Source organism: Lagopus muta, chromosome 3 (genome assembly GCF_023343835.1).
Source record: "Lagopus muta isolate bLagMut1 chromosome 3, bLagMut1 primary, whole genome shotgun sequence".
Classification (NCBI taxonomy): domain Eukaryota; kingdom Metazoa; phylum Chordata; class Aves; order Galliformes; family Phasianidae; genus Lagopus; species Lagopus muta.
The window spans coordinates 626,433-649,638 of NC_064435.1; the positions used below are offsets into that span (position 1 = coordinate 626,433).

At 58.3% G+C, this 23,206-nt stretch overlaps 2 protein-coding genes and 1 long non-coding RNA gene across 4 annotated transcripts in view; 2 read left to right on the forward strand and 1 right to left on the reverse strand.

Moving 5' to 3' along the window:
• Window positions 1-2,329: 2,329 nt before the first annotated feature.
• Window positions 2,330-16,162, forward strand: LOC125690803 (ribosome biogenesis protein bop1-like). The gene is given in 15 exon segments (XM_048939522.1): window positions 2,330-2,375; window positions 5,120-5,318; window positions 5,855-5,972; window positions 6,064-6,165; window positions 6,449-6,661; window positions 6,744-6,907; window positions 7,093-7,171; window positions 7,301-7,370; window positions 11,755-11,887; window positions 12,293-12,473; window positions 13,216-13,504; window positions 13,597-13,664; window positions 13,666-13,682; window positions 15,627-15,734; window positions 15,884-16,162. Coding segments are annotated over 15 exon segments (1,941 nt in total). The 3' UTR covers window positions 16,038-16,162.
• Window positions 16,163-17,223: 1,061 nt separating this feature from the next.
• The window catches only part of LOC125691184 (maestro heat-like repeat-containing protein family member 1), a 146,356-nt gene continuing 140,373 nt past the window's right edge, over window positions 17,224-23,206 (reverse strand). Inside the window, 2 exon segments of the mRNA XM_048940225.1 lie at window positions 17,224-17,428; window positions 23,065-23,130. Of these exon segments, the coding sequence (XP_048796182.1) occupies window positions 17,343-17,428; window positions 23,065-23,130 (152 nt within the window). The 3' untranslated portion in view covers window positions 17,224-17,342.
• On the forward strand, window positions 20,250-21,174 carry LOC125691190 (uncharacterized). 2 transcript variants are annotated; one of them, XR_007376033.1, is made up of 3 exons: window positions 20,250-20,297; window positions 20,812-20,912; window positions 21,089-21,174. It is a non-coding gene; the product is annotated as an uncharacterized LOC125691190 (long non-coding RNA). The 2 variants fall into 2 exon arrangements; XR_007376032.1 differs by having other exon boundaries at window positions 20,812-20,981; window positions 21,070-21,157.

Genomic DNA, 23,206 nt, shown 5'->3' on the forward strand with positions numbered 1-23,206 from the left:
TCCTCCCCGCCTCCCCCTCACTGTGACCGTATCGGTGCTAATGGGGCAGAGAGGAGAGATTAACCCTTCGGGGGCCGCCCACGGTGCTGCTTCCCAAATGGCCCCAACCGCTGCGGCTCAAAAGAATCCGGTGCTGTGGGGCAGCTCGGGGCGGCGGGGGGGAGATTCCGGAGGTACCCATCCCCAAACGTCAGCTCAGTAGCGCTCCGGGTGCAACCCCTGAGCTGCCCAGTTCTTTGGGGCGCATTTATGGGACGGGTCGGAGCCACGGGGGTGCTGCGTGGCTGTGCTTCGTGAGGAGGGGGCAGGAGACCCTCAGCCGCACTGCCCCGATGTGCACGGGAGCGTGGGCTGAGCCCCATCCGTGCGCAGCGCTGCGGGACCGCAGCTTTGCAGCGCGGTTCTTTGTGCTCTGCGCTGCTGAAGCAGCTTCCTGACCCCACCGGGAAGGGGCTTTGCCACTTGTTGTGCCCACCCCCCCCTTGCCGTGTCCCCGCGGCAGCTCCGAGCGCTCGGGGTGTGCTTTGGAAAGCCCCGGCTCCCGCAGGCATCTGCTTTCGTTTAGCTCCGCTAACGATCCCTCTTTTATCCGGCACCTTCCGTCCCTGCGCCATCACCGGGCGCTTTTCCCTGCACTGTTCTTCCCGGAGAGACGCACGTCCGTCTGTCTGTCTGCCCGTCAGCCCGTCCCCCGCAGCCGGGAGGAGGAGGAGGGAGGAGGAGGAAGCAGAGGCTGCCGCCCTCCTCCCTACGGGGGGTGGGAATGCAGCAGTGCTGCTGCAGGTGACGCTCAGCAGTGGGACGCGGCCAAAGCACCAGCCCCGGCGCTGGCTCACATCTCCCTTCTCCAGAATCAGCCGGGTTGGCACCGAGACTGCTGCGTCCCACCCCCAGCTCTGCTCCTGGCTGAGCCCCGCTGCTCCATCCCATTCCATTGGCCACGGCCGTCCCACTCCTGGCTGTGTCCCACTGCTCCATCCCGTCCTATTGGGCGCCACTGTCCCACTCCTGGCTGTGTCCCGCTGCTCCATCCCATCCCGTTTTGGCCACTGCTGTCCCATTCCTGGCTGTGTCCCGCTGCTCCATCCCATCCCGTTGGCCACCACTGTCCCACTCCTGGCCACATCCTGATGCTGCATTGCACCCCCACCCCCACCACCCCGGCACAGAGCAGAGTCTGAAATCCCCCCCCCCTCACGTCCTTTCCAACTCCTGCCACAGTTTTATTACCTGGAAGTTTGGCCCCAGTGCCCCCAAATGATGGCAGAGGGGCTGCTGCCCGCAGCCTTGCCCTGCTCCTGGGGGTTTCCCTGCCCCATCTTCGTGTCCTTTCTATGTAACCCCATTTATGGGAGTGCCTCTCCCGCAGCCCCCAGAACCCCCAGCCCCATGGCACCACCCCCAGTGCAGGACCCCACAGGCACCCTGCCCAGGTGAGGGGCAGCCCCCAGCCCTGGGGCACAGAGTCCTGCTCACTTATGGGGCGCAGCTCTCACCCCATTGCTGACCCCCAGCCCCGGGGCACAGAGGGTGCCGTGGCGCAGCTCTCCCCATCCCCTCCTCTCCTCCACGTGGACCGGATATTTTCAAGCAAAGAATCTTTCCTACGACTCTCTCCAGCTGCCAGGAATGTGCGTCTAGGAATGCCCAGGGCCCATCCAAGAACAACTTCCAGACGTGCGCTGAGTGACGGCACTGCCTCCAGCGCTCCGCACCCTCCCCCCCAAGCCATGCATTGCCAGCACCGTTGGGTGGGAGGGGGCACCGCCCAGGCGTGGGGCTGCAGCTCAGGGGATCCCCCACATCACCTGGGGGGGGCTGGACGGGACCTGGATCTGCCCCACAGGCTGTGCGCGTCCCCACGGCTGTGCGCGTCTCTATGGGGCTTTGGTGCGCATTGGCATCAACGCTGGCACCGATGGCACGTGGAGCTTCGCTCCCTGCCCCCGGGATGGGCAGAGCTGGGGACACAGCTCCGGGGATGGGGGGAGTCGGTTGGGGGGATCCATCCTGGCTGCATTGCGCGGCACGGTGCCTGTTTTCGGTGCGCACAGCAGCGTCGGGGCAGCACCTCCGTGTATCTGCGGGGCCCCCGGAGCTGCTGTGTGCAGGGAACGCGTCCCAGGCTCGTTGAGATCCTGGCAAGAACTTCACCCAGGGATTCCTGCATTGAGAGTCCGCAGCGCCTGGCGGAGCTGAGCTGCCTGGGGAAGAGACGCTCCGTCTGCGTGTCTCAGCTCCAGCACAGCCCGGGATGTTGTAAACACGGCCGAGCGCGCCTGCAGCAAACGCTGCTGTGAGTGCACAGCTGTGCCCTCAGCTCGCCCCCATGCGTGTGGGGCTGCGGGGAGCACCCAGGTGTGGGGAGCACCCAGGTGAGGGGTGAGCACCCACATAGAGGGGAGCGCCCAGGTGACAGGAGCATCCAGGTGATGGGAGCATCCAGGTGATGGGAGCATCCAGGTGATGGGAGCATCGTGCAGGGAAACGGCTCTGAGAAAGCCAAGCTGCCCCACAAGGGTCTCTGCACCCCTGTCCCCTCTGTCTGTCCCAGCACCGTGTGCTGTGCAGCCACCTGAGTCCCCGACACATCCCCTATCTGGCTGCTGGGGACGGCGGTAGGATGAGAGGGGATGGCCTCACGTGGCACCAGGGGAGGGTCAGGTTGGATGTTAGGAACAATTTCTTCTCCAGAGAGGAGTCAGACACCGGCACAGGGACGGGGGGGGGGGAGGGGGTCACCATCCCTGGAGGTGTTCAGTAACCATGGAGATGTGGCACCTGGGGACATGGCGGGGTGGGCTTGAGGATCTTGGAGGTCAGTTCCAACCTCTGTCTGGCACCGCATGGGAGCATCCGTGCCAAGCTCAGTGCTGGGCTCAGCACCCCGTGCCCTGAGATATTGCTGTCCCCCCACATCGCTCTCCATCATCCCCTTCAGCTGCAGGAACGGGGGCAGCTCGCAGATGAGGGATGAGGCATCCAGAGCCGACATCCCTGTGTCCGTCTGTCTGCACGGAGACGTGGGGTGGTCCCGGAGCGCCGTGATCCCGACCGTGTCCCCTCAGCTCGGGAAATTCCTGCCCGGTTCCCTCGAGGCCGCGCACATCCTGCGCTGACGTGTGCTCAGGAGTGATGGATGGGTGCGGTGTGGCCCGGGGGCTCCCGGCAGCTCCGCTCCTCGGGGCGCTCGGCGCTGTTCCGTGGAGGCCCCGGTGCAGTTCTGCAGGTGTTTATGGGGAACAGATGGCGGCGGGGTGAGGGTGACCCCTGACTGCGGGGTGTGGGGGGCACAGGTCACCCTCACACCTCCTCTCGGGGTGTTGGTAATTGGGGACGGGGTCCCTGCGTTGTGTAACACCGGGGCTGAGGGGGAGAGGACAGCGGGACCTGGCTTCATCCCGACCCCAGACCATGAAAAGGAGGCGGCCGAGGGGTGAGGAGTGAGGCCACCGTGCCGATGTTGTGCGGCTGTACTGATCATTGTGTCTCCATGCCCATGGTTGTGTGGCTGTAGGGGTGGTTGGGTGGCCGTGCTGATGGTTGTCTGGTTGTGCTACAGGTTGTGTCCATGGTGTAGGTTGTAGCCATGCTGATGGCTGGGTGGCCATGGTGTAGGTCGTGGCCATGCTGATGGTTTTGTGGCCATGCTGATGGTTTTATGGCCATGCTGATGGTTTTGTGGCCATGCTGATGGTTTTGTGGCCATGCCGATGGTTGTGTGGCCATGCTATGGTTTTGTGGCCATGGTGTAGGTCGTAGCCATGCTGATGGTTTTGTGGCCATGCTGATGGTTTTATGGCCATGCTGATGGTTTTGTGGCCATGCTGATGGTTTTGTGGCCATGCCGATGGCTGTGTGTCCATGCTGATGGTTTTGTGGCCATGCTGATGGTTTTGTGGTCATGCCGATGGTTTTGTGGCCATGCTATGGTTGTGTGGCCATGGTGTAGGTCGTGGCCATGCTGATGGTTGTGTGTCCATGCTGATGGTTTTGTGGCCATGCTGATGGTTGTGTGGCCATGCCGATGGTTGTGTGGCCATGGTGTAGGTCGTGGCCATACTGATGGTTTTGTGGCCATGCTGATGGTTTTGTGGCCATGCTGATGGTTTTGTGGCCATGGTGTAGGTCGTGGCCATGCTGATGGTTTTGTGGCCATGCTGATGGTTGTGTGGCCATGGTGTAGGTTGTAGCCATGCCGATGGTTGTGTGGCCATGGTGTAGGTCGTGGCCATGCTGATGGTTGTGTGTCCATGCTGATGGTTTTGTGGCCATGCTGATGGTTGTGTGGCCATGCTGATGGTTTTGTGGCCATGGTGTAGGTCGTGGCCATGCTGATGGTTTTGTGGCCATGCTGATGGTTTTATGGCCATGCTGATGGTTTTGTGGCCATGCTGATGGTTGTGTGGCCATGGTGTAGGTCGTGGCCATGCTGATGGTTGTGTGGCCATCCTGTGGTTTTGTGGCCATGGTGTAGGTCGTGGCCATGCTGATGGTTTTGTGGCCATGCCAATGGTTTTGTGGCCATGCCAATGGTTTTGTGGTCATGGTGTAGGTCGTGGCCATGCTGATGGTTTTGTGGCCATGCTGATGGTTTTGTGGTCATGCCGATGGTTTTGTGGCCATGCCGATGGTTTTGTGGCCATGCTATGGTTGTGTGGCCATGGTGTAGGTCGTGGCCATGCTGATGGTTGTGTGTCCATGCTGATGGTTTTGTGGCCATGCTGATGGTTGTGTGGCCATGCTATGGTTGTGTGGCTGTGGTGTAGGTTGTAGCCATGCTGGCAGTTGTATGGCTGTGCTGATCCTTAGGGAGGGAAGACTGAGGTTGGATGTCAGGGGGAAGTTCTTTACCAAGAGGGTGGTGAACAGCTTCCCAGAGAGGCTGTGATGCCCCGTCCATCCCTGGAGGTGTTCAAGGACGGGTTGGATGGAGCCCTGGGCAGCCTGGGCTGCTGTGAAATGTGGAGGTTGGTGGCTTTGCATGCAGTGGGGGGTTGGAGCTTCGTGATCCTTGAGGTCCCTTCCAACCCTGGGCATGCTGTGATTCTGTGATTGTGTGGTTGCATGGTGGCAGTCCCACTGGCTGCTTTCACCCCAGACCCATGACCACGTGCAGACCCCAGACCCTTCCCTCACCCTGCTTCATCCTCCCTGCTCCAGGACATTCGCAACACGGTGGGCAACATCCCCATGGAGTGGTACCAGGACTTCCCACACATTGGCTACGACCTGGAGGGGAAGAGGATCTACAAACCCATCCGCAACAAAGACGAGCTGGACAAGTTCCTGGAGAAGATGGAGAACCCTGACTACTGGTGAGCATCATAGAGCCGTGGGATGGTTGGGTTGGAAGGGACCCGCAGCCCCACCTCTGCCATGGGCAGGGAGCACCCCACCAGCTCAGGCTGCCCAGGGCCCCATCCGTGGGTGCATCTCTGGGGAGCACCTCCCAGTGCTCCAACTGTGGCCTCTTGGGCAGAGCAGAGAGGGGATCACCTCCTTCACCCTGCTGGCCACACTCTGTGCAATGCACCCCAGTTTCCCCTCGGTCCTTTTGGTCACCAGGGCTTTCTTCTGGCTAGCAATCAGCTTGTTGGCCACTGTTGGCCTTCTTGTCCACCAGGGCTCACTGCTGGCTCATTCTCAGCCTCTGGTCAACTGCTGGTCAACCATTGGTCAACCGTTGGTCAACCATTGATCAACCACTTGTCAACCGTTGGTCAACCATTTGTCAAACATTGGACAACCGCTGGCCAACACTTGGCCAACCATTGGCCAACCAGGACCCCCAGGTCCTTCTCCACAGAGCTCCTTTCCAGAGCCTGACCCAGATCTGCCTCACTCCCTGCAGGCGAACAGTCCAGGACAAGATGACAGGCGCAGACATAAAGCTGACGGACGAGCAGGTGGACCTGGTGCATCGTCTCCAGAAAGGACAGTTTGGGGATGTGCATTTCAATCCCTACGAGGTGGGTCATGGCCTTCTTTGCGTTCCCGGGTGGCACAGAGTGGGGTCTGGTTGGGGTGGGAGCAGCTCAGCGGCTCTGTGTGTCTCCACAGCCGGCCATCGACTTCTTCACCCATGAGGTCATGATCCACCCAGTGACCAACCGCCCGGCGGACAAACGGAGCTTCATCCCATCCCTCATTGAGAAGGAGAAGGTGAGAGTGGGAGCTCCGAGGGGCTGGGAGCGTGTATCTGAGCATTCGAAGCACTCCTGTCTCAGCCATATTCCCATCCCCACTGTAGCCCACCCATACCCACCACCATCCCCATAGCAGCAGCTGTTGCACACCCTGTGGCACCTCCCCAGTCCTGTGTGGCCCCACGCACCCTTGGGGGCAGAGCTGCATTCAGGGCATCGCTTTCCAACCTCACATCCCCATCTTCCCCATACACACCATGTCCTGGCGGCCCTGGGCCTGACCCATCCCCATCCCTCAGGTCTCCAAGCTGGTCCATGCCATCAAGATGGGCTGGATCAAACCCCGCAAGCCCAAGGAGGACACCCCGACGTACTACGACCTCTGGGCCCACGAGGACCCCAACTCCATCCTGGGCCGCCACAAGATGCACGTCCCAGCCCCCAAGATGAAGCTGCCGGGCCACGAGGAGTCCTACAACCCCCCGCCCGAGTACCTGCTCAGCGAGGAGGAGGTAGGGGGGTAGGGGGCCCGGCCGTGGGCAGGAAACCACCCAAGCCCCATCCCACCCTGCTGACCCCATTTTTCCCCTGTAGAAGTTGGCGTGGGAGCAGCAGGAGCCGGCCGAGCGGCGGCTGAACTTCGTGCCGCAGCAGTACCGCTGCCTGCGCGCCGTGCCGGCCTATCCCCGCTTCATCCACGAGCGCTTCGAGCGCTGCCTCGACCTCTATCTGTGCCCACGGCAGAGGAAGATGAGGGTGAGAGCCTCCCTGACCCCAGAACCCCCCGCCACGTGTCCTGGGGGACGTACAGAGCGGGCGTTGCTCGATGTGTGCCCCCCACACACAGTGCGCTGTGTGCCGGATCACGGTGGTGCACGCGGAGTTGTGACCGAGTCCTGGGTCGTGTCCCACTCTGCGCCTCTCACAGGTGAACGTGGATCCCGAACGTGGATCCCGAGGATCTGATCCCGAAGCTGCCAAAGCCGCGGGACCTGCAGCCCTTCCCCACCACGCAGGCGCTGGTAAGCAGCTGTGCAGAGCCGGGGGGCGACGGCTGCACCGTGCCGTGCGCTGGATGCTGCAGAGCTGGGGGGGGTGGGGAGGGGGTCTCCGCAGACCCTCACCCCCCTCCTTTTCCCTTCCTCCCCCAGGTGTACCGCGGGCACAGCAGCCTGGTGCGCTGCCTCAGCGTCTCCCCCAGCGGGCAGTGGTTGGCATCAGGTACGGCCCCGCACCGTGGCGGCGGCACCGAACGCTTTGGCACTGCTGGAGCTGCTCCGGAGCCCTGCTGTGCGCCAGCCCGGGGCTCTGCACGTGTCAGAGCTGTTGTGGGGGGGAGGATGGGGGGGGGGAGCCTGGGCCCAGAGCCACAGCACCGCGTCCCGCAGCCGCTCGCGGCTCCGTGGGTTTTTCCAGGACCCCACCCAGGAGTCTGCATCCCAACAGCGGAGAAAGTGAGCGCGGCGCAGCCCCGGAGGCTGCAGATTGAGAGCAGATGGCAGTTAACAGCCCACTAAGGCACATGTGCTTTTTATAGCGCGCGGCGCTTCCCGGCTGCCAGCTCCCGGTGGCCGCGGCGGCGGCCGGTTGCACAACTCGGCATTCCTGGCCCCGGGTTGGGAACGCAAGCTGAGCTCAGGCGTTAAAAATAACCCCGAGCTGCGGGGACACGGCGCGTGCCACCGCTACCTGCGCCCACGGCCGCGTCCCACAACGAGCCGTAGCCGCGCCGTGCCGCGCCGCATCGAGCCGGGCGGGCTGCCAGCACAGCAGCTGCGCCGGGAGCCGACCGCGGGCAGAGCTGCGGGGTGGGGGCTGTTCTTCTTGCTGCGGCCCCCGCTCACGTCTCATTCTTCCTCCCGGCGCCCCGCGTGGCGCTGAGCCGCGGCCGTAGCAGCGGTGAGGCCCCAAGGAGCCCTGGGCAGCCCTTATGGTTGAGTCCGAGCATCGACTCGTCTCCGCCACCTCCCTCTCAGAAACTGATGGAATTGTCAGGGTTGGAAAAGAGCATTGGGATCGTCGAGTCCAACCGTCGACCCACCCCCACCAGCTCCCCGCTCGTTAAGGTTGGGAAAGACCACTGAGATCAACGAGTCCAGCTGTCTGCTCACCTCCGTCATCTCCCCACTCAGAGAATCATAGAATCATAGAATCATACAATCACCAAGGTTGGAAAAGACCTCCAAGCTCCCCCAGTCCAACCGCTCACCCATCACCAACAGCTCCCACTGAACCATGTCCCTCAACACAACATCCAGCCTTTCCTTGAACACCCCCAGGCTTGGTGATTCCCCCACCTCCCTGGGCATCCATTGCAGTGCTGCCCACCTTTCTGACACCTCATTCTTCCTCATGTCCAGCCTGAATCTCCCCTGCCATAGCTTGAAGCCATTCCCTCTGCTCCTATCACTGATGACACAAGAGAAGAAGCCGACCCCCAGCTCACTACAACCTCCCTTCAGGAAGTTATAGAGAGCAATGAGGTCTCCCCTGAGCTCCTCTTCTCACACTGAACATTCCCAGCTCCTTCAGCCTCTCCTCACCAGCCCTGTGTTCCAGACCCCTCACCATTTCATTGCCCTCCTTTGAACACGTTCCAGGCCTCCATGTCTTTCTTGCATTGAGGGCCCAATACTGGACACAGCCCTCGAGGTGCGGCCTCACCAGTGCTGAATACAGGGGAACCATCACCTCTCTGCTCCTGCTGGCAGCACTGTTTCTGATGCAGGCCAGGCTGCCATTGCCCTTCCTGGCCACCTGGGCACACTGCTGGCTCCTGTTCAGCCCAGCATCCATCCATACCCCCAGCTCCATTTCCTCTACGCCGTCCTCCAGCCACACCGCCCCAAGCCTGCAGCGTCGCCTGGGGTTGTTGTAGCCCAAGTGCAGGACCCGGCATTTGGCCTTGTTGAACCTCATCCCATTGGCTTCAGCCCAGCTCTCCAGCCTGTCCAGATCCCTCTGTAGGGCCTCGCTTCCCCCAGGCAGATCCACACTTCCAGCCCATTTGGTGCCATCTGCGAATTTACTGAGGGTGCACTCGATGCCCTCATCCAGGCCATCAATACAGATATTGAAGAGGACAGGCCCCAGCACCGACCCCTGGGGAACACCACTCACGACCGGTCGCCAGCTGGATTTGACTCCATTCACCACCACAATGAGTGGTGAATGATGAGATGGTTGCCGTTGGAGAAGACCGCTGAGATCGCTGAGACTAACTGCTGACACGATGGACTCGGCGGTCTTCTCCGATCCCAACAGTTCTGTGATTACAGATGTGGGTCGGTGGTTGGACTCGATGATCTTAGCGGTCTTCTCCAACTTCAGTGAGTCTTTTGAGGGGGGAGATGGTGGGGAGGGGGTCGATTATTGGACTCTACCATCTTCACCAACCCCACTGATGCCACAGTTTTCTCGGTGGGGAGATGGGGGAGATGGGTCAGCAGTTGGTCTTGGTGACATCAGTGCTTTTCTCCAACTTTAATGACTCTTTTGAGCTGGGAGGTGGTGGGGGTGGGTCGATGGTGGGACTCGATGATCTTAGTGGTCTTCTCCAACCCTGACAATTGTCTGTCCTTTCTGGAGATGATGCACCAGATCCACCTGCTCGTCCGTCAGCTTTATGTCTGCGCCTGTCATCTTGTCCTGGACTGTTCGCCTGCAGGGAGTGAGGCAGATCTGGGTCAGGCTCTGGAAAGGAGCTCTGTGGAGAAGGACCTGGGGGTCCTGGTTGGCCAATGGTTGGCCAAGTGTTGGCCAGCGGTTGTCCAATGTTTGACAAATGGTTGACCAACGGTTGACAAGTGGTTGATCAATGATTGACCAACGGTTGACCAATGGTTGACCAGCAGTTGACCAGACAATTGTCTGAGTGGGAGGTGGTAGGAAAGGGTCAGTGGTTGAACTTGATGAATATGAGTGGGAGATGGTGAGGATGCGTTGATGGTTGGATCTTAGTGGCCTCCAGCTCCAACGATTCCATGGTTCTCTGAGTGAGGAGATGGTGGGGATGGGCCTGCAGTTGGACTCAGTGATCTCAGTGGCCTTTTCCAATCTTAATGAATGGAGTGGGGAGAAGGTGGGGGTGGGTCAGTGGTTGGACTTGACAATCTTCGTGGTCTTCACCAACCCCATTGATTCCATGATTGTTTGAGTGGTGGGGAGGTGGTGTGGACGAGTCAGCGATCTCAATGGTCTTCTCCAATGGCAACGAGCTCATCATTCTCTGAGTGGGGAGATAATGGAGGTGAGTAGACAGCTGGACTCGTTGATCTCAGTGGTCTTTTCCAACCCTGACAATTCCCATCAGTTTCTGAGTGGGAGGTGGTGGCGATGGGTCAATGGACCCAACAATCCTAGTGGTTTTCTCCAGCTCCAGCAATCACATCATTCTGTGATGTGACTGTGATGTGATTCATTGGGCCTGTCCTCCTCAATATCTTTATTGATGGACTGGAGGAGGGCATCGAGTGCACCCTCAGTACATTCGCAGGTGACACCAAATGGGCTGGAAGCGTGGATCTGGGGTGGAGAGGCCATACAGAGGGATCTGGACAGGCTGGAGAGCTGGGCTGGAGCCAATGGGATGAAGTTCAACAAGGCCAAATGCCGGGTCCTGCACTTGGGCTACAACAACCCCAGGCGAGGCTGCAGGCTTGGGGCGGTGTGGCTGGAGGACGGCGTAGAGGAAATGGAGCTGGGGGTATGGATGGATGCTGGGCTGAACAGGAGCCAGCAGTGTGCCCAGGTGGCCAGGAAGGGCAATGGCAGCCTGGCCTGCATCAGAAACAGTGCTGCCAGCAGGAGCAGAGAGGGGAGCATCCATCCCCTGTGCTCAGCACTGGTGAGGCCGCACCTCGAGTGCTGTGTCCAGTTTTGGGCCCCTCACTGCAGGAAAGATATTGAGGCCTTGGAATGTGTTCAAAGGAGGGCAATGAAATGGTGAGGGGTCTGGAGCACAGGGCTGGTGAGGAGAGGCTGAAGGAGCTGGGAATGTTCAGTGTGAGAAGAGGAGCTCAGGGCAGAGCTCACTGCTCTCTATGGCTGCTGAAGGCAGGCTGCAGGGAGCTGGGGGTCGGCCTCTGCTCTGGTGCCATCAGTGATGGGAGCAGAGGGAACGGCTTCAAGCTGCGGCAGGGGAGATTCAGGCTGGACATGAGGAAGAATGAGGTGTCAGAAGGTGGGCAGCACTGCAATGGATGCCCAGGGAGGTGGGGGAGGCACCGAGCCTGGGGGTGTTGAAGGAAAGGCTGGATGCTGTACTGAGGGCCGTGGTTCAGTGGGAGCTGCTGGTGATGGGTGAGCGGTTGGACTGGGGGAGCTTGGAGGTCTTTTCCAACCTTGGTGATTCAATGATTCTATGATTCTAGAATGGTGGGGATGTGTCGATGGTTGGACTCCATAATCCTAGTGGTCTTTAGTGACTCTTAAGCGGGAAGATGGTGGGGATGTGTCGATGGTTGGACTCCATAATCCTAGTGATCTTCTCTAATGACTCTGACTGGGGATGGGTTGGTGGTTGGACTCGATGGTCTTGGAAGCCTTTTCCAACACCGTAACGATGCCCTGACTCCGTGCCCCACTGACTGCACGCTGCCTGCAGGCTCTGATGACGGCACGGTGCGCTTCTGGGAGGTGAGCACGGCGCGCTGCATGAAGACCTTGCCTGTGGGCGGCGTGGTGAAGAGCGTCGCCTGGAACCCCAACCCCACCGTCTGCCTGGTGGCCGTCTGCGTGTGAGTGTCCCCCTGCCCTGTCCTGCACCCTCCAGCCCCCACCAGGAGCTTCCCGTGGCAATTGGACGCGCTGATCTTGGAGGACTTTTCCAACTTCAGTGGTTCAGTGATTCTTGGATTGGCCACGGTGGGCACGGAGATCTTCTCCAGCCAGAACGACTCCGTGATTCCGTGTCGCTGAATTTCTTCTCCCACAGCTTTTCAGCTTCTAGGGAGATCCTGGGGACTCACCTCCAGCACTGGGGACTCTGGTCTCGAGCTCCTGTCCCTTGTTTGGCAATAGAAGAGCTTGGCAGGCTCGCACCATCCCACCCATCGTCCCACCATCATCACGCAGGGCTTGCAGAAGGGTTTCCCCTCACCAGCAGTGCCCTGACCCCTTCCTTCTCCAATCCCACACTGCAGGGAGCAGTCGGTGCTGCTGGTGAACCCGTGCCTCGGGGACAAGCTGCTCTATGGGGCCACTGACCAGGTGCTGGAGTCCTACGTGCCACCAGAGGAGGAGCGTGTGCAGCCTGTCCAGTGGGTCACAGCCACCAGCGAGGAGCACAGCAGAGGCATCCGCTTGACAGTGCAGCACAGCAAGGTGGGGATGGGGCAGTGCTGGGGGATGGTGTGGGGCAGCCCCGCTGATGGGCTTGGGGAGGGGACCTGTGGGAATCAACAAGGTCAAGTAGACGGCATTGGATTGGGGTGAGGCGTTGGGTTGCTCCTTTCCAACTCAGCCCATTCTGTAGTTCTGTGATCTTTAAGGACCTTCCCAACTCAACTACCGTGTGCTTCTATGAGCTTTAAGGCTTTCCCAACCCAACCATCCCGTGGGTTTATGATCTTTAAGGACCCTTCCAACCCAACCCAACCCAACCCAACCCAACCCAATGATCCCATGGTTCTATGAGCTTTTGGGACCCTTCCAACCCAACCATCCCATGGCTTTATGAACTTTTGGGATCCTTCCAACCCAACCCAACCCAACCCAACCCAACCCAACCCAACCATCCCATGGTTCTATGAGCTTTTGGGACCCTTCCAACCCAACCACGCCATGGCTCTATGGTCTTTAATGTCCTTCCCAACCCAATCCAACCCAACCCAACCATCCCATGACTCTCTGATCTTTAAGGTCCTTCCCAACCCAATCCAACGCAACTCAACCATTCCATGGCTCTGGAATCTTTAAGGTCCTTCCCAACCCAACCATCCCATGGCTCTCTGATCTTTAAGGTCCTTTCCAGCCCAACCCATTCCACGATTCTGCGCTCTCTAAGGACCATTCCAACCCCTCATTCTATGATTCCGTGGGTCTGACTCCTCCCCGCTGTCCGCAGGCCTTGAAGCAAGTGACCTGGCACGGGAAGGGCGATTACTTCGCCACCGTTGTGGCCGACAACAGCAACATGCAAGTGCTGATCCACCAGACCAGCAAGCGCTGGAGCCAGAACCCCTTCCGCAAGAGCAAAGGCCTGGTGCAGTGCGTCCTCTTCCACCCCATCCGGCCCTATTTCTTCGTGGCCACGCAGCGCTACGTCCGCGTCTACAACCTCCTCAAGCAGGAGCTCACCAAGAAGCTGATGGCCAACTGCAAGTGGGTGTCCAGCATGGCCATCCACCCCGCAGGTATGGATGGTGGCGCCAGAACGGAGCGCCCTGGGGTGCCTAGGAGGTGTGTGGGGTTCACCTGGCGATGGATGTCCCCTTCCCTCCCCCAGGTGACAACGTTATCTGCGGCAGCTACGACAGCAAGCTGGCCTGGTTCGACCTGGACCTCTCCACCCGGCCCCTACCAGCTGCTGCGGTGAGCCCCGGCCCCACAGGGCCGCCCCCATCCTTCCCTCCCCGTGCTGCAGAGCTCAGGACCTCACACAGGTTTTATTATTGCCATTTTCCAAAGCACTGACCTTCGGAGTCAGCTTTGTTGAAACGCATGTAGGGTTGAAGCAGAAGGTGCCATCGATGAGGGTCCCTCATTTCCCAGCGCTGCCTCTTGCACTCAGGGTCCTACAGACACCCCACTGATCTCCAGTGAGGATAAGCACCCTGTTCCAGCTCCCAATTAATCCATACATTTATTTTAGTGGTAATCACAAAGCATCTTCGTCATCTTTCAGTTATCACGGACTGAACTCCTTGTACAAAGAGCCCGAGTGACAAACACAGGTTAACCCGAGGCGGGGGTTTCCCAGAGAGAAGTGATAATTATCTTTACATGGTTTTGTTCTGCTGCCTGGCCCCTAATTGTAGAAGCAATGAACAAGGATTTGGTGTCCCATAGAAATAAATAATCAAAATACACGCTAGAAAGCCCCAAATCTGGTGCTCTAGGAGCAGCATTTCTGTAGGCACGCTTTATGATCTTTAAGGACCCTTCCAACCCAATGCAACTATTCTATGGCTCTGTGATCTTTAAGGACCCTTCCAACCCAACCCAACCCAACTCAACCCAACCATGGTTCTGTGAGCTTTAGGGACCCTTCCAACCCAACCATCCCACAGCTTTATGATCTTTAAGGACCCTTCCAACCCAACTCAACCCAACCATGGTTCTATGAGCTTTAGGGACCTTCCAACCCAACCATCCCATGGCTTTATGAGCTTTAAGGACCCTTCCAACCCAACCCAACCCAACCCAACTCAACCCAACCATGGTTCTATGAGCTTTAGGGACCCTTCCAACCCAACCATTCCATGGCTTTATGATCTTTAGGGACCCTTCCAACCCAATCCAACCCAACTCAACCCAACCATGGTTCTGTGAGCTTTAGGGACCCTTCCAACCCAACCATCCCATGGCTTTATGATCTTTAAGGACCCTTCCAACCCAACCCAACTCAACCCAACCATGGTTCTATGAGCTTTAGGGACCCTTCCAACCCAACCATCCCATGGCTTTATGATCTTTAAGGACCCTTCCAACCCAGCCCAACCCAACTCAACCCAACCATGGTTCTATGAGCTTTAGGAACCCTTCCAACCCAATCCAACCCAACCATGGTTCTATGAGCTTTAGGGACCCTTCCAACCCAACCATCCCATGGCTTTATGATCTTTAAGGACCCTTCCAAACCAACCCAACCCAACCCAACTCAACCCAACCATGCTTCTATGAGCTTTAGGGACTCTTCCAACCCAACTATCCCATGGCTCTGAGATCTTTAAGGATCCCCCCCAACTCAATCCAACCATTCTATGGCTCTATGATCTTCAAGCATCTTCTCAACCCAACCATCCCATGGCTGTATGAGCTTCTGGGATCCTTCCAACCCAACCCAACCCAACCCAACCCAACCATCCCATGGCTCTATGAGCTTTTGGGACCTTCCAAGCCAACCCAACCCAACCCAACCATCCCATGGCTCTATGAGCTTCTGGGATCCTTCCAACCCAACCCAACCATCCCATGATGCCATGAACTTTTGGGATCCTTCCAACCCAATCCAACCCAACCATACCATGGCTCTATGAGCTTCTGGGATACTTCCAACCCAACCCAACCCAACCCAACCATCCCATGGCTCTATGAGCTTCTGGGATCCTTCCAATCCAACCCAACCCAACCCAACCCAACCATCCCATGGCTCTATGAGCTTTTGGGACCTTCCAGCCCAACCCTTCCCAACCCAACCCAACCCAACCCAACCATCCCATGGCTCTATGAACTTTTGGGACCCTTCCATCCCAACCATCCCATGATGCCATGACTTTACGATCCCCCTGCGCTGACGGCACTCACTCTTTGCAGGCACCACAGGAAGGCACTGAGGAGCGTGGCCTTCCACAAGCACTACCCGCTCTTCGCCTCGGGCTCAGACGACGGGACCGTCATTGTGTGCCATGGCATGGTCTACAAGTACGTGGGAGTCGGGCCAGGGGGCTTTGATGGCTTCCCATGGGGCGGGGGGACAGCAGAGGGTCGGTTATCGGGCAGAGGGTGCAGAGCATCGATGGGGTGACCCCGCGGGTGGATCCAGAGCCCCACACTGACCCATCTCCCCACAGCGACCTGCTGCAGAACCCGCTGCTGGTGCCAGTGAAGGTGCTGAAGGGCCACGCGCTGACCCTGGACCTGGGCGTCCTCGATGTCATCTTCCACCCCACACAGCCGTGGGTCTTCTCCTCCGGAGCCGACGGCACCGTCCGGCTCTACACGTAGCTGCTGCCCAACACCAGCACCCCAATGACACCGACACCCCAACTCCAGAACCCCAACGCAGGCACCCCAACACCGGCCGGGAACATCTCCGCTCCTACCCATGGACTCTGGAACCTTTCTCATTTCTCATTAAATTGATTTTTGGGTACAGAGTCACATCTCTGTGTTCTCCACCTCCAGCTCAGCCTAGGCTGCACCAAGGAGCGCCCCAGCACCCCAGTTCCTGTGCGGTGCAGCCCAGCGTGGTGCCCTCCAGCCCCCCCCCAGAGCGTTTGTGGGGTTTCTCCTTGCTTGCCTGCCCCCACATCATCTCCCATGGCCAGGAGAGATGCTCCCGAGCTGAATGCACAGGACCTGCACCCACTTTGCCCCACAGGGACACATATAGGGGTAACATTGCCCCATAGCACACCCCACAAACACCCAGAGCCCCCCAACCCTCCAGCTTCCCCCCCCTCCAGCCCCACGTGCCGCCCTCTGACCCCACGGTCCCGCAGCCGCACTGTGAGCTCATCCCATCCTACCATGAGCTCAGTGTTGTCCATGGGCCAACTTCCCCGACCCACATTGACCACACGGCCCTACAGGACCCCACTGCGGGACCCACATCCGTGGGGTTTGTTCCCTTCACAGCCCGAACCCCGTGTGGGGACCCCAAAAATTCTGCTCCTGCTGCTCCAGAGCTGAGCAGTGGGATCAAGGCTGGGGTGTAAGCAACAGCAAAAGGCCGGGGCACATCTCCCCCTACCCCAGTTTGTGGGGTCAGAGTCAGCCTGGGTCCTCGGAGGCTTAGGATCAGCCCCATACGGTTCCTGGCCCCCCACCCTACAGCATAGGGCCTGACCCACTGCTGCCCCACTCCATCATTCTGGACCCCACTGAAGCAGCACAGATGCAGCACAAGGAATGAGGGACAAGGCCCCCCCCCCACCTCTCCCCCTCCACTTCCAAACCCTCTGCCATCATTAACGTCCCCCCCCCCTCCCTCACTAACAAAGCCCCACTTGGGCCGCATCCCTCACCCCGCACCACCTCCCAACCAGGAGCAAAGAGCTTTATTATCGAAAAATAAGTTTATGTACAGGCGTGTTTGGGGACGCTCACATTCCTGGGACCCCCCCCCCCCCACCCACCACATAGGGGTCCGTTCACCTGCTGTGCCCATCCCGGGGGCTGGGGGCTCCCATGGCTCAGAGGGGGGGGGGGGGGAAGTGGAGGAGGACGATGGCGCTGCGGAGCGGGGTGCCCTTGGGGTGGGCACGTGGTGATGGCTGTGGGGCTCCGACCCCATAGTGCTGCGTGGGGTCAGAGGATGCGGACGAGGCGGCCCAGGGTCTCTGCCACCTTCATGCGGACGGCGGGGACCGGATCCTTCAGGAGGAGGTTGAGGGCTGCGGGGAACAGAGCACGAGGTGAGGGGGGGGAGTCAGGGTTGGGGGCTGCCCATCTCCCTCCCCCGGCCTCCATCCTCACCGTCACACACATCAGGAGGGGGCACCGCGACCCCAAATCCCCTCCGGGATCCCAAATTCACTCTGGGAATCCCCTGTGTCCTTGGGGGTCCCCAAATCCCCTCGGGGGTCCCAATTTTCACTTTGGGAAACACCGTATCCCCCCTTTGGGTCCCCTTGGGGTCCCCAAATGCGCTCTGGGAACACCATACGCCTTTGGGGACTCCAGATGCTTTTTGAAGAACCTCAATCCACAACAGGGATACAAAACCCCTTTGGGGACCCCAAATCCACTCTGGAGACCCCAAATCCCACTGTGAACCCCAAATCCACACTGAAAACCCAATATCCCTTTGGGAACCCCAGATTCACTGAGGTGATTCCCAAATACTCTTGGGGATTCCATATCCACTTTAGGAACCTCAGATCCCCCCTCCCCCTCCCCCCCCGTGGACCCCAAATCCACTTTGAGAACCCTACATTCCCTCGGGGACCCCAAATTCATTTTGGGAGCACCACATCCCCTTGGGGTCCCAATATCCCCTTTGGGGACCCCAAATTTCCTTTGGGAAACCCATATTCCCCTTGGAGACCCCAAATCCCCCTATGGACCCCAAATCCATTCTGAGAACCCATATATACCCTTGGGGACTCCAAATTCACTTTGAGGACCATGAAATACTCTTGGGGACCCCAAATCTGCTTTGAGGATCTCAAATCCTTCCGGGAAACCCAAATTCACTTTGGGAACCCCACATCACCTTCAGGGTCCCCCCAATCCACTTTGAGAACACAATATCCCTTCTGGGGACTCCAAATCCTCTTTGAAGACCCCAAATCCACATCAGGGAAACCCAAATCCCCATTGGGGACCCCATATCCACTTCGGGGACCCCAAATCCCCATTGGGGACCCCATATCCACTTTGGGGGACCCCTGCAGACCCCATATCCGCTTTGAGAATCCTACATCCCCTCAGGGACCCCAGATTCACTTGGGATACCCCGAAATACTCTTGGAGACCCCCCCACGACCCCCCTGGGAATCCCATATGTATTTCAAGAACACTGCATCCCCCTTTAGGACCCCGCAATCCCTTTAGAGACCTCAAATCCCCCCATTTCGAACCCCCAAAATCCACTCTTGAGGACCCATGGAAAACCCCAAATCCACTTGGGGACTCCTTTGGGGACTCTCTATCCCCATCCGTGACCCCCCCAGGACCCCCCTCAGCGGATCCTCCCCATCCCCCCCCCCCGGGGGAACGTCCCAACGAGGCGGGGTGGGGGGGATGGGGGGATGGAAGAAGGAGGGCAGTCTGTCCCGCAGCCTCCCCTCCCCATCGCGCATTTCCCAACGCCGGCAGCCGGCAGCCGTCCTTCCGAGCAGCGCAAACCCCACTGCATTTCGCCATCCCGTTTTTCCAGGAGCTGTTTATTTTACTCTTAGCGAAGCAGAGCTCGCCCTCCCCCTCCCCCTTCCCTCCCCCCCCCCTCCTTCCCCCTCAACTCGCCCTGATTTATGCCACATCCCCCTCCTGCTCTCCTCATCCTCCGCCCCGGGGGTGCCCCCCCCCCCTCCCCCCCTTTCGGCCCCTCCCGTCGCTCCCCCCCCCATTACTCACACCCGGATTATCTTTCACTGTTGCTAACAGACAGCCCTCTTTCTTCTGGACGGGGCTCAGGGAGCCAACGGAAAGATAGTTTTTCCTTTTTTAGTGTTTTTTAAGCTCTCTTGGAACGAGCCGAAAGTTTCCGTGCATTACTCTATACTATGAGGTCACCAGTGACAAGGAAAAAATCCCTGAAATCCAGGAAAATTACTTAACTCTGCTCCAAAATGCCACCGGCTTCAGTCGGGCTTTTTATGAGCCCTTCGCCGGGAGCCGAGCGCTGCCCCATCGCTGGGAGCGCTGCCCCATAACCAGGAACCCCACTGCGTGGTGTCCCCGTCTGCTCCCAGCGCTGTCACGGAACTGGTGATGTTGGAAAAGATCTCCAGCATCCCTGAGTGCAGGGCTCAACTCATCCCCACCACGTTCACCAAAGGGTCATTGAGGTTGGAAGAGATCTACAGGATCACCAACCCCACCCCACCATGACCCTAAATGGATCTGTAGGATCAGTAAGGTTGGAGAAGGCCTCCAAGGTCATCCAGTTCAACTCCAACCCCAACCCACCCCACCATGACCCTAAATGGAACCATTGTGTCACCAAGCTTGGAAGAGATCTCCAGGATCCCCAGCTCCAACCCCAGCCCACCCCACCATGATCCTAAATGGATCCGTAGGGTCATGAAGGTTGGAGAAGGCCTCCAAGGTCATCCAGTTCAACTCCAACCCCAACCCACCCCACCATGACCCTAAATGGAACCACTGAGTCATCAAGGTAGGAAAAGACTTCCAGGATCCCCAGCTACAGCCCCAAACCACCCCACCATGACCCTAAATGGATCCATAGGCTCATGAAGGTTGGAGAAGGCCTCCAAGGTCATCCAGTTCAACTCCAAGCCCAACCCACCCCACCATGACCCTAAATGGAACCACTGTGTCACCAAGCTGGGAGAAGATCTCCAGGATCCCCAAGTTCAACCCCAACCCACCCCACCATGACCCTAAACAGAACCTCTGAGTCATCAAGGTAGGAAAAGACTTCCAGGATCCCCAGCTCCAAGCCCACCCCACCCCACCATGACCCTAAATGGATCCATAGGGTCATGAAGGTTGGAGAAGACCTCCAAGGTCATCCAGTTCAACTCCACGCCCAACCCACCCCACCATGACCCTAAACAGAACCACTGAGTCATCAAGGTAGGAAAAGACTTCCAGGATCCCCAGCTCCAACCCCAAAGCACCCCACCATGACCCTAAATGGATCCATAGGGTCATGAAGGTTGGAGAAGACCTCCAAGGTCATCTAGTACAACTCCAACCCCAACCCACCCCACCATGACCCTAAATGGAACCATTGTGTCACCAAGCTGGGAGAAGATCTCCAGGATCCCCAACTTCTACCCCAACCCACCCCACCATGACCCTCAATGGATCGATCCATAGGGTCATGAAGGTTGGAGAAGGCCTCCAAGGTCATCCAGTTCAACTCCAAGCCCAACCCACCCCACCATGACCCTAAACAGAACCTCTGAGTCATCAAGGTAGGAAAAGACTTCCAGGATCCCCAGCTCCAAGCCCAACCCACCCCACCATGACCCTAAATGGTTCTGTAGGATCATTGAGGTTGGAGAAGGTCTCCAAGGTCATCCAGTTCAACTCCAAGCCCAGCCAACCCCATCATGACCCTAAACAGAACCACTGAGTCATCAAGGTAGGAAAAGACTTCCAGGATCCCCAGCTCCAACCCCAACCCACCCCACCATGACCCTAAATGGATCCATAGGGTCATGAAGGTTGGAGAAGACCTCCAAGGTCATCCAGTTCAACTCCAACCCCAACCCACCCCACCATGACCCTAAATGGATCCATAGGGTCATGAAGGTTGGAGAAGGCCTCCAAGGTCATGCAGTTCAACTCCAACCCCAACCCACCCCACCACGACCCTAAATGGATCTGTAGGATCATTAAGGTTGGAGAAGGCCTCCAAGGTCATCCAGTTCAACTCCAAGCCCAACCCACCCCACCATGACCCTAAACAGAACCACTGAGTCATCAAGGTATGAAAAGACTTCCAGGATCCCCAGCTCCAACCCCAACCCACCCCACCGTGACCCTCAATGGATCTGTAGGATCAGTAAGGTTGGAGAAGGCCTCCAAGGTCATCCAGTTCAACTCCAAGCCCAACCCACCCCATCATGACCCTAAATGGAACCACTGTGTCATCAAGCTTGGAGGAGATCTCCAGGATCCCCAAGTTCAACCCCAACTCACCCCACCATGACCCTAAACAGAACCTCTGAGTCATCAAGGTAGGAAAAGACTTCCAGGATCCCCAGCTCCAAGCCCACCCCACCCCACCATGACCCTAAATGGATCCATAGGGTCATGAAGGTTGGAGAAGACCTCCAAGGTCATCCAGTTCAACTCCAACCCCAACCCACCCCACCATGGCCCTCAATGGATCCATAGGGTCATGAAGGTTGGAGAAGACCTCCAAGGTCATCCAGTTCAACTCCAACCCCACCCCACCCCACCATGACCCTAAACAGAACCACTGAGTCATCAAGGAAGGAAAAGACTTCCAGGATCCCCAGCTCCAACCCCAACCCACCCCACCATGACCCTAAATGGATCTGTAGGATCAGTAAGGTTGGAGAAGGCCTCCAAGGTCATCCAGTTCAACTCCAACCCCAACCCACCCCACCATGACCTAAAATGGAACCATTGCGTCACCAAGCTTGGAAGAGATCTCCAGGATCCCCAACCCCAACCCACCCCACGATGACCCTCAATAGATCCATGGGGTCATGAAGGTTGGAGAAGACTTCCAAGGTCATCCAGTTCAACTCCAACCCCAACCCACCCCACCATGACCCTCAATGGATCTGTAGGATCATTAAGGTTGGAGAAGGCCTCCAAGGTCATCCAGTTCAACTCCAAGCCCACCCCACCATGACCCTAAACAGAACCACTGAGTCATCAAGGTAGGAAAAGACTTCCAGGATCCCCAGCTCCAACCCCAACCCACCCCACGATGACCCTAAATAGATTCATAGGGTCATGAAGGTTGGAGAAGACTTCCAAGGTCATCCAGTTCAACTCCAAGCCCAACCCATCCCACCATGACCCTAAATGGATCCATAGGGTCATGAAGGTTGGAGAAGGCCTCCAAGGTCATCCATTCCATCCCCAACACACACCCCCATCACCATAAACAGACCCACAGAGTCATCAAGGTTGGACAAGACCTCCAAGATCCCTGAGTCCGGAGGTCAACTCATCTCCTCCTTGTCCACTGTGTGGTCATGGACATAGTTGGAAGAGACCTCCAAGATCCTCAACCCCAACCCCAACCCACCATGACTGTAAATAGAACCACAGACTCACTCAGGTTGAAAGAGACCTCCAAGGTCATCCAGTCCAACCCCAAACCACCCTCACTGTAACCCTAAATAGAACCCATGGAGTCATTAAGGTTGGAGAGGGCCTCCAAAGTCACCCAATCCAACTTCATCATGACCACTACCGTGTCCCCAAGTGCCACATCCCCACAGTTCTTCAGCACTTCCAAGGACGGTGACCCCACCACCATGCCCGACCCCAGGCAGTCTGTTATGGTGCCCAATTGCTCTTTTTGGGAAGAAATGTTTCCTAATCTCCAACCTGACCCTCCCCTGGTGCAATTAAGGCCACCCCCTCCCGTCCCATCGCTGTCACCTGCCAGCAGAAGCCAACACTCTCAGTTGACAACAACCTCCCTGCAGGAGTTGTAGGGAGCGATGAGCTCCTCCTCGAGTCCCCTCTGCTCCAGCCTGACCCACCCCACAGCCGCAGTGCTGTGCTCAGACCCTTCCCCCTTCGTTGCCCCCTGGACACTCAGCACCTCAACGTCCCTCTCGCGGTGAGGAAGGACTCTGCGGGGTGGCAGGGTGGGCACAGCGTGGGGTCCCCCCGTGGCACTCACCCGAGATGAGCTGCTCCAGGTCCACCTGGTGGCAGTGGTCCTCCCCGACGTGCAGCACGAGGAACCCTGGGGAGGAAGGTCGGGGTTAGGGCTCAATGGGACCCAGTGGGAATCCCCAGAGCTGAGCATGCAGAAGGGTCAC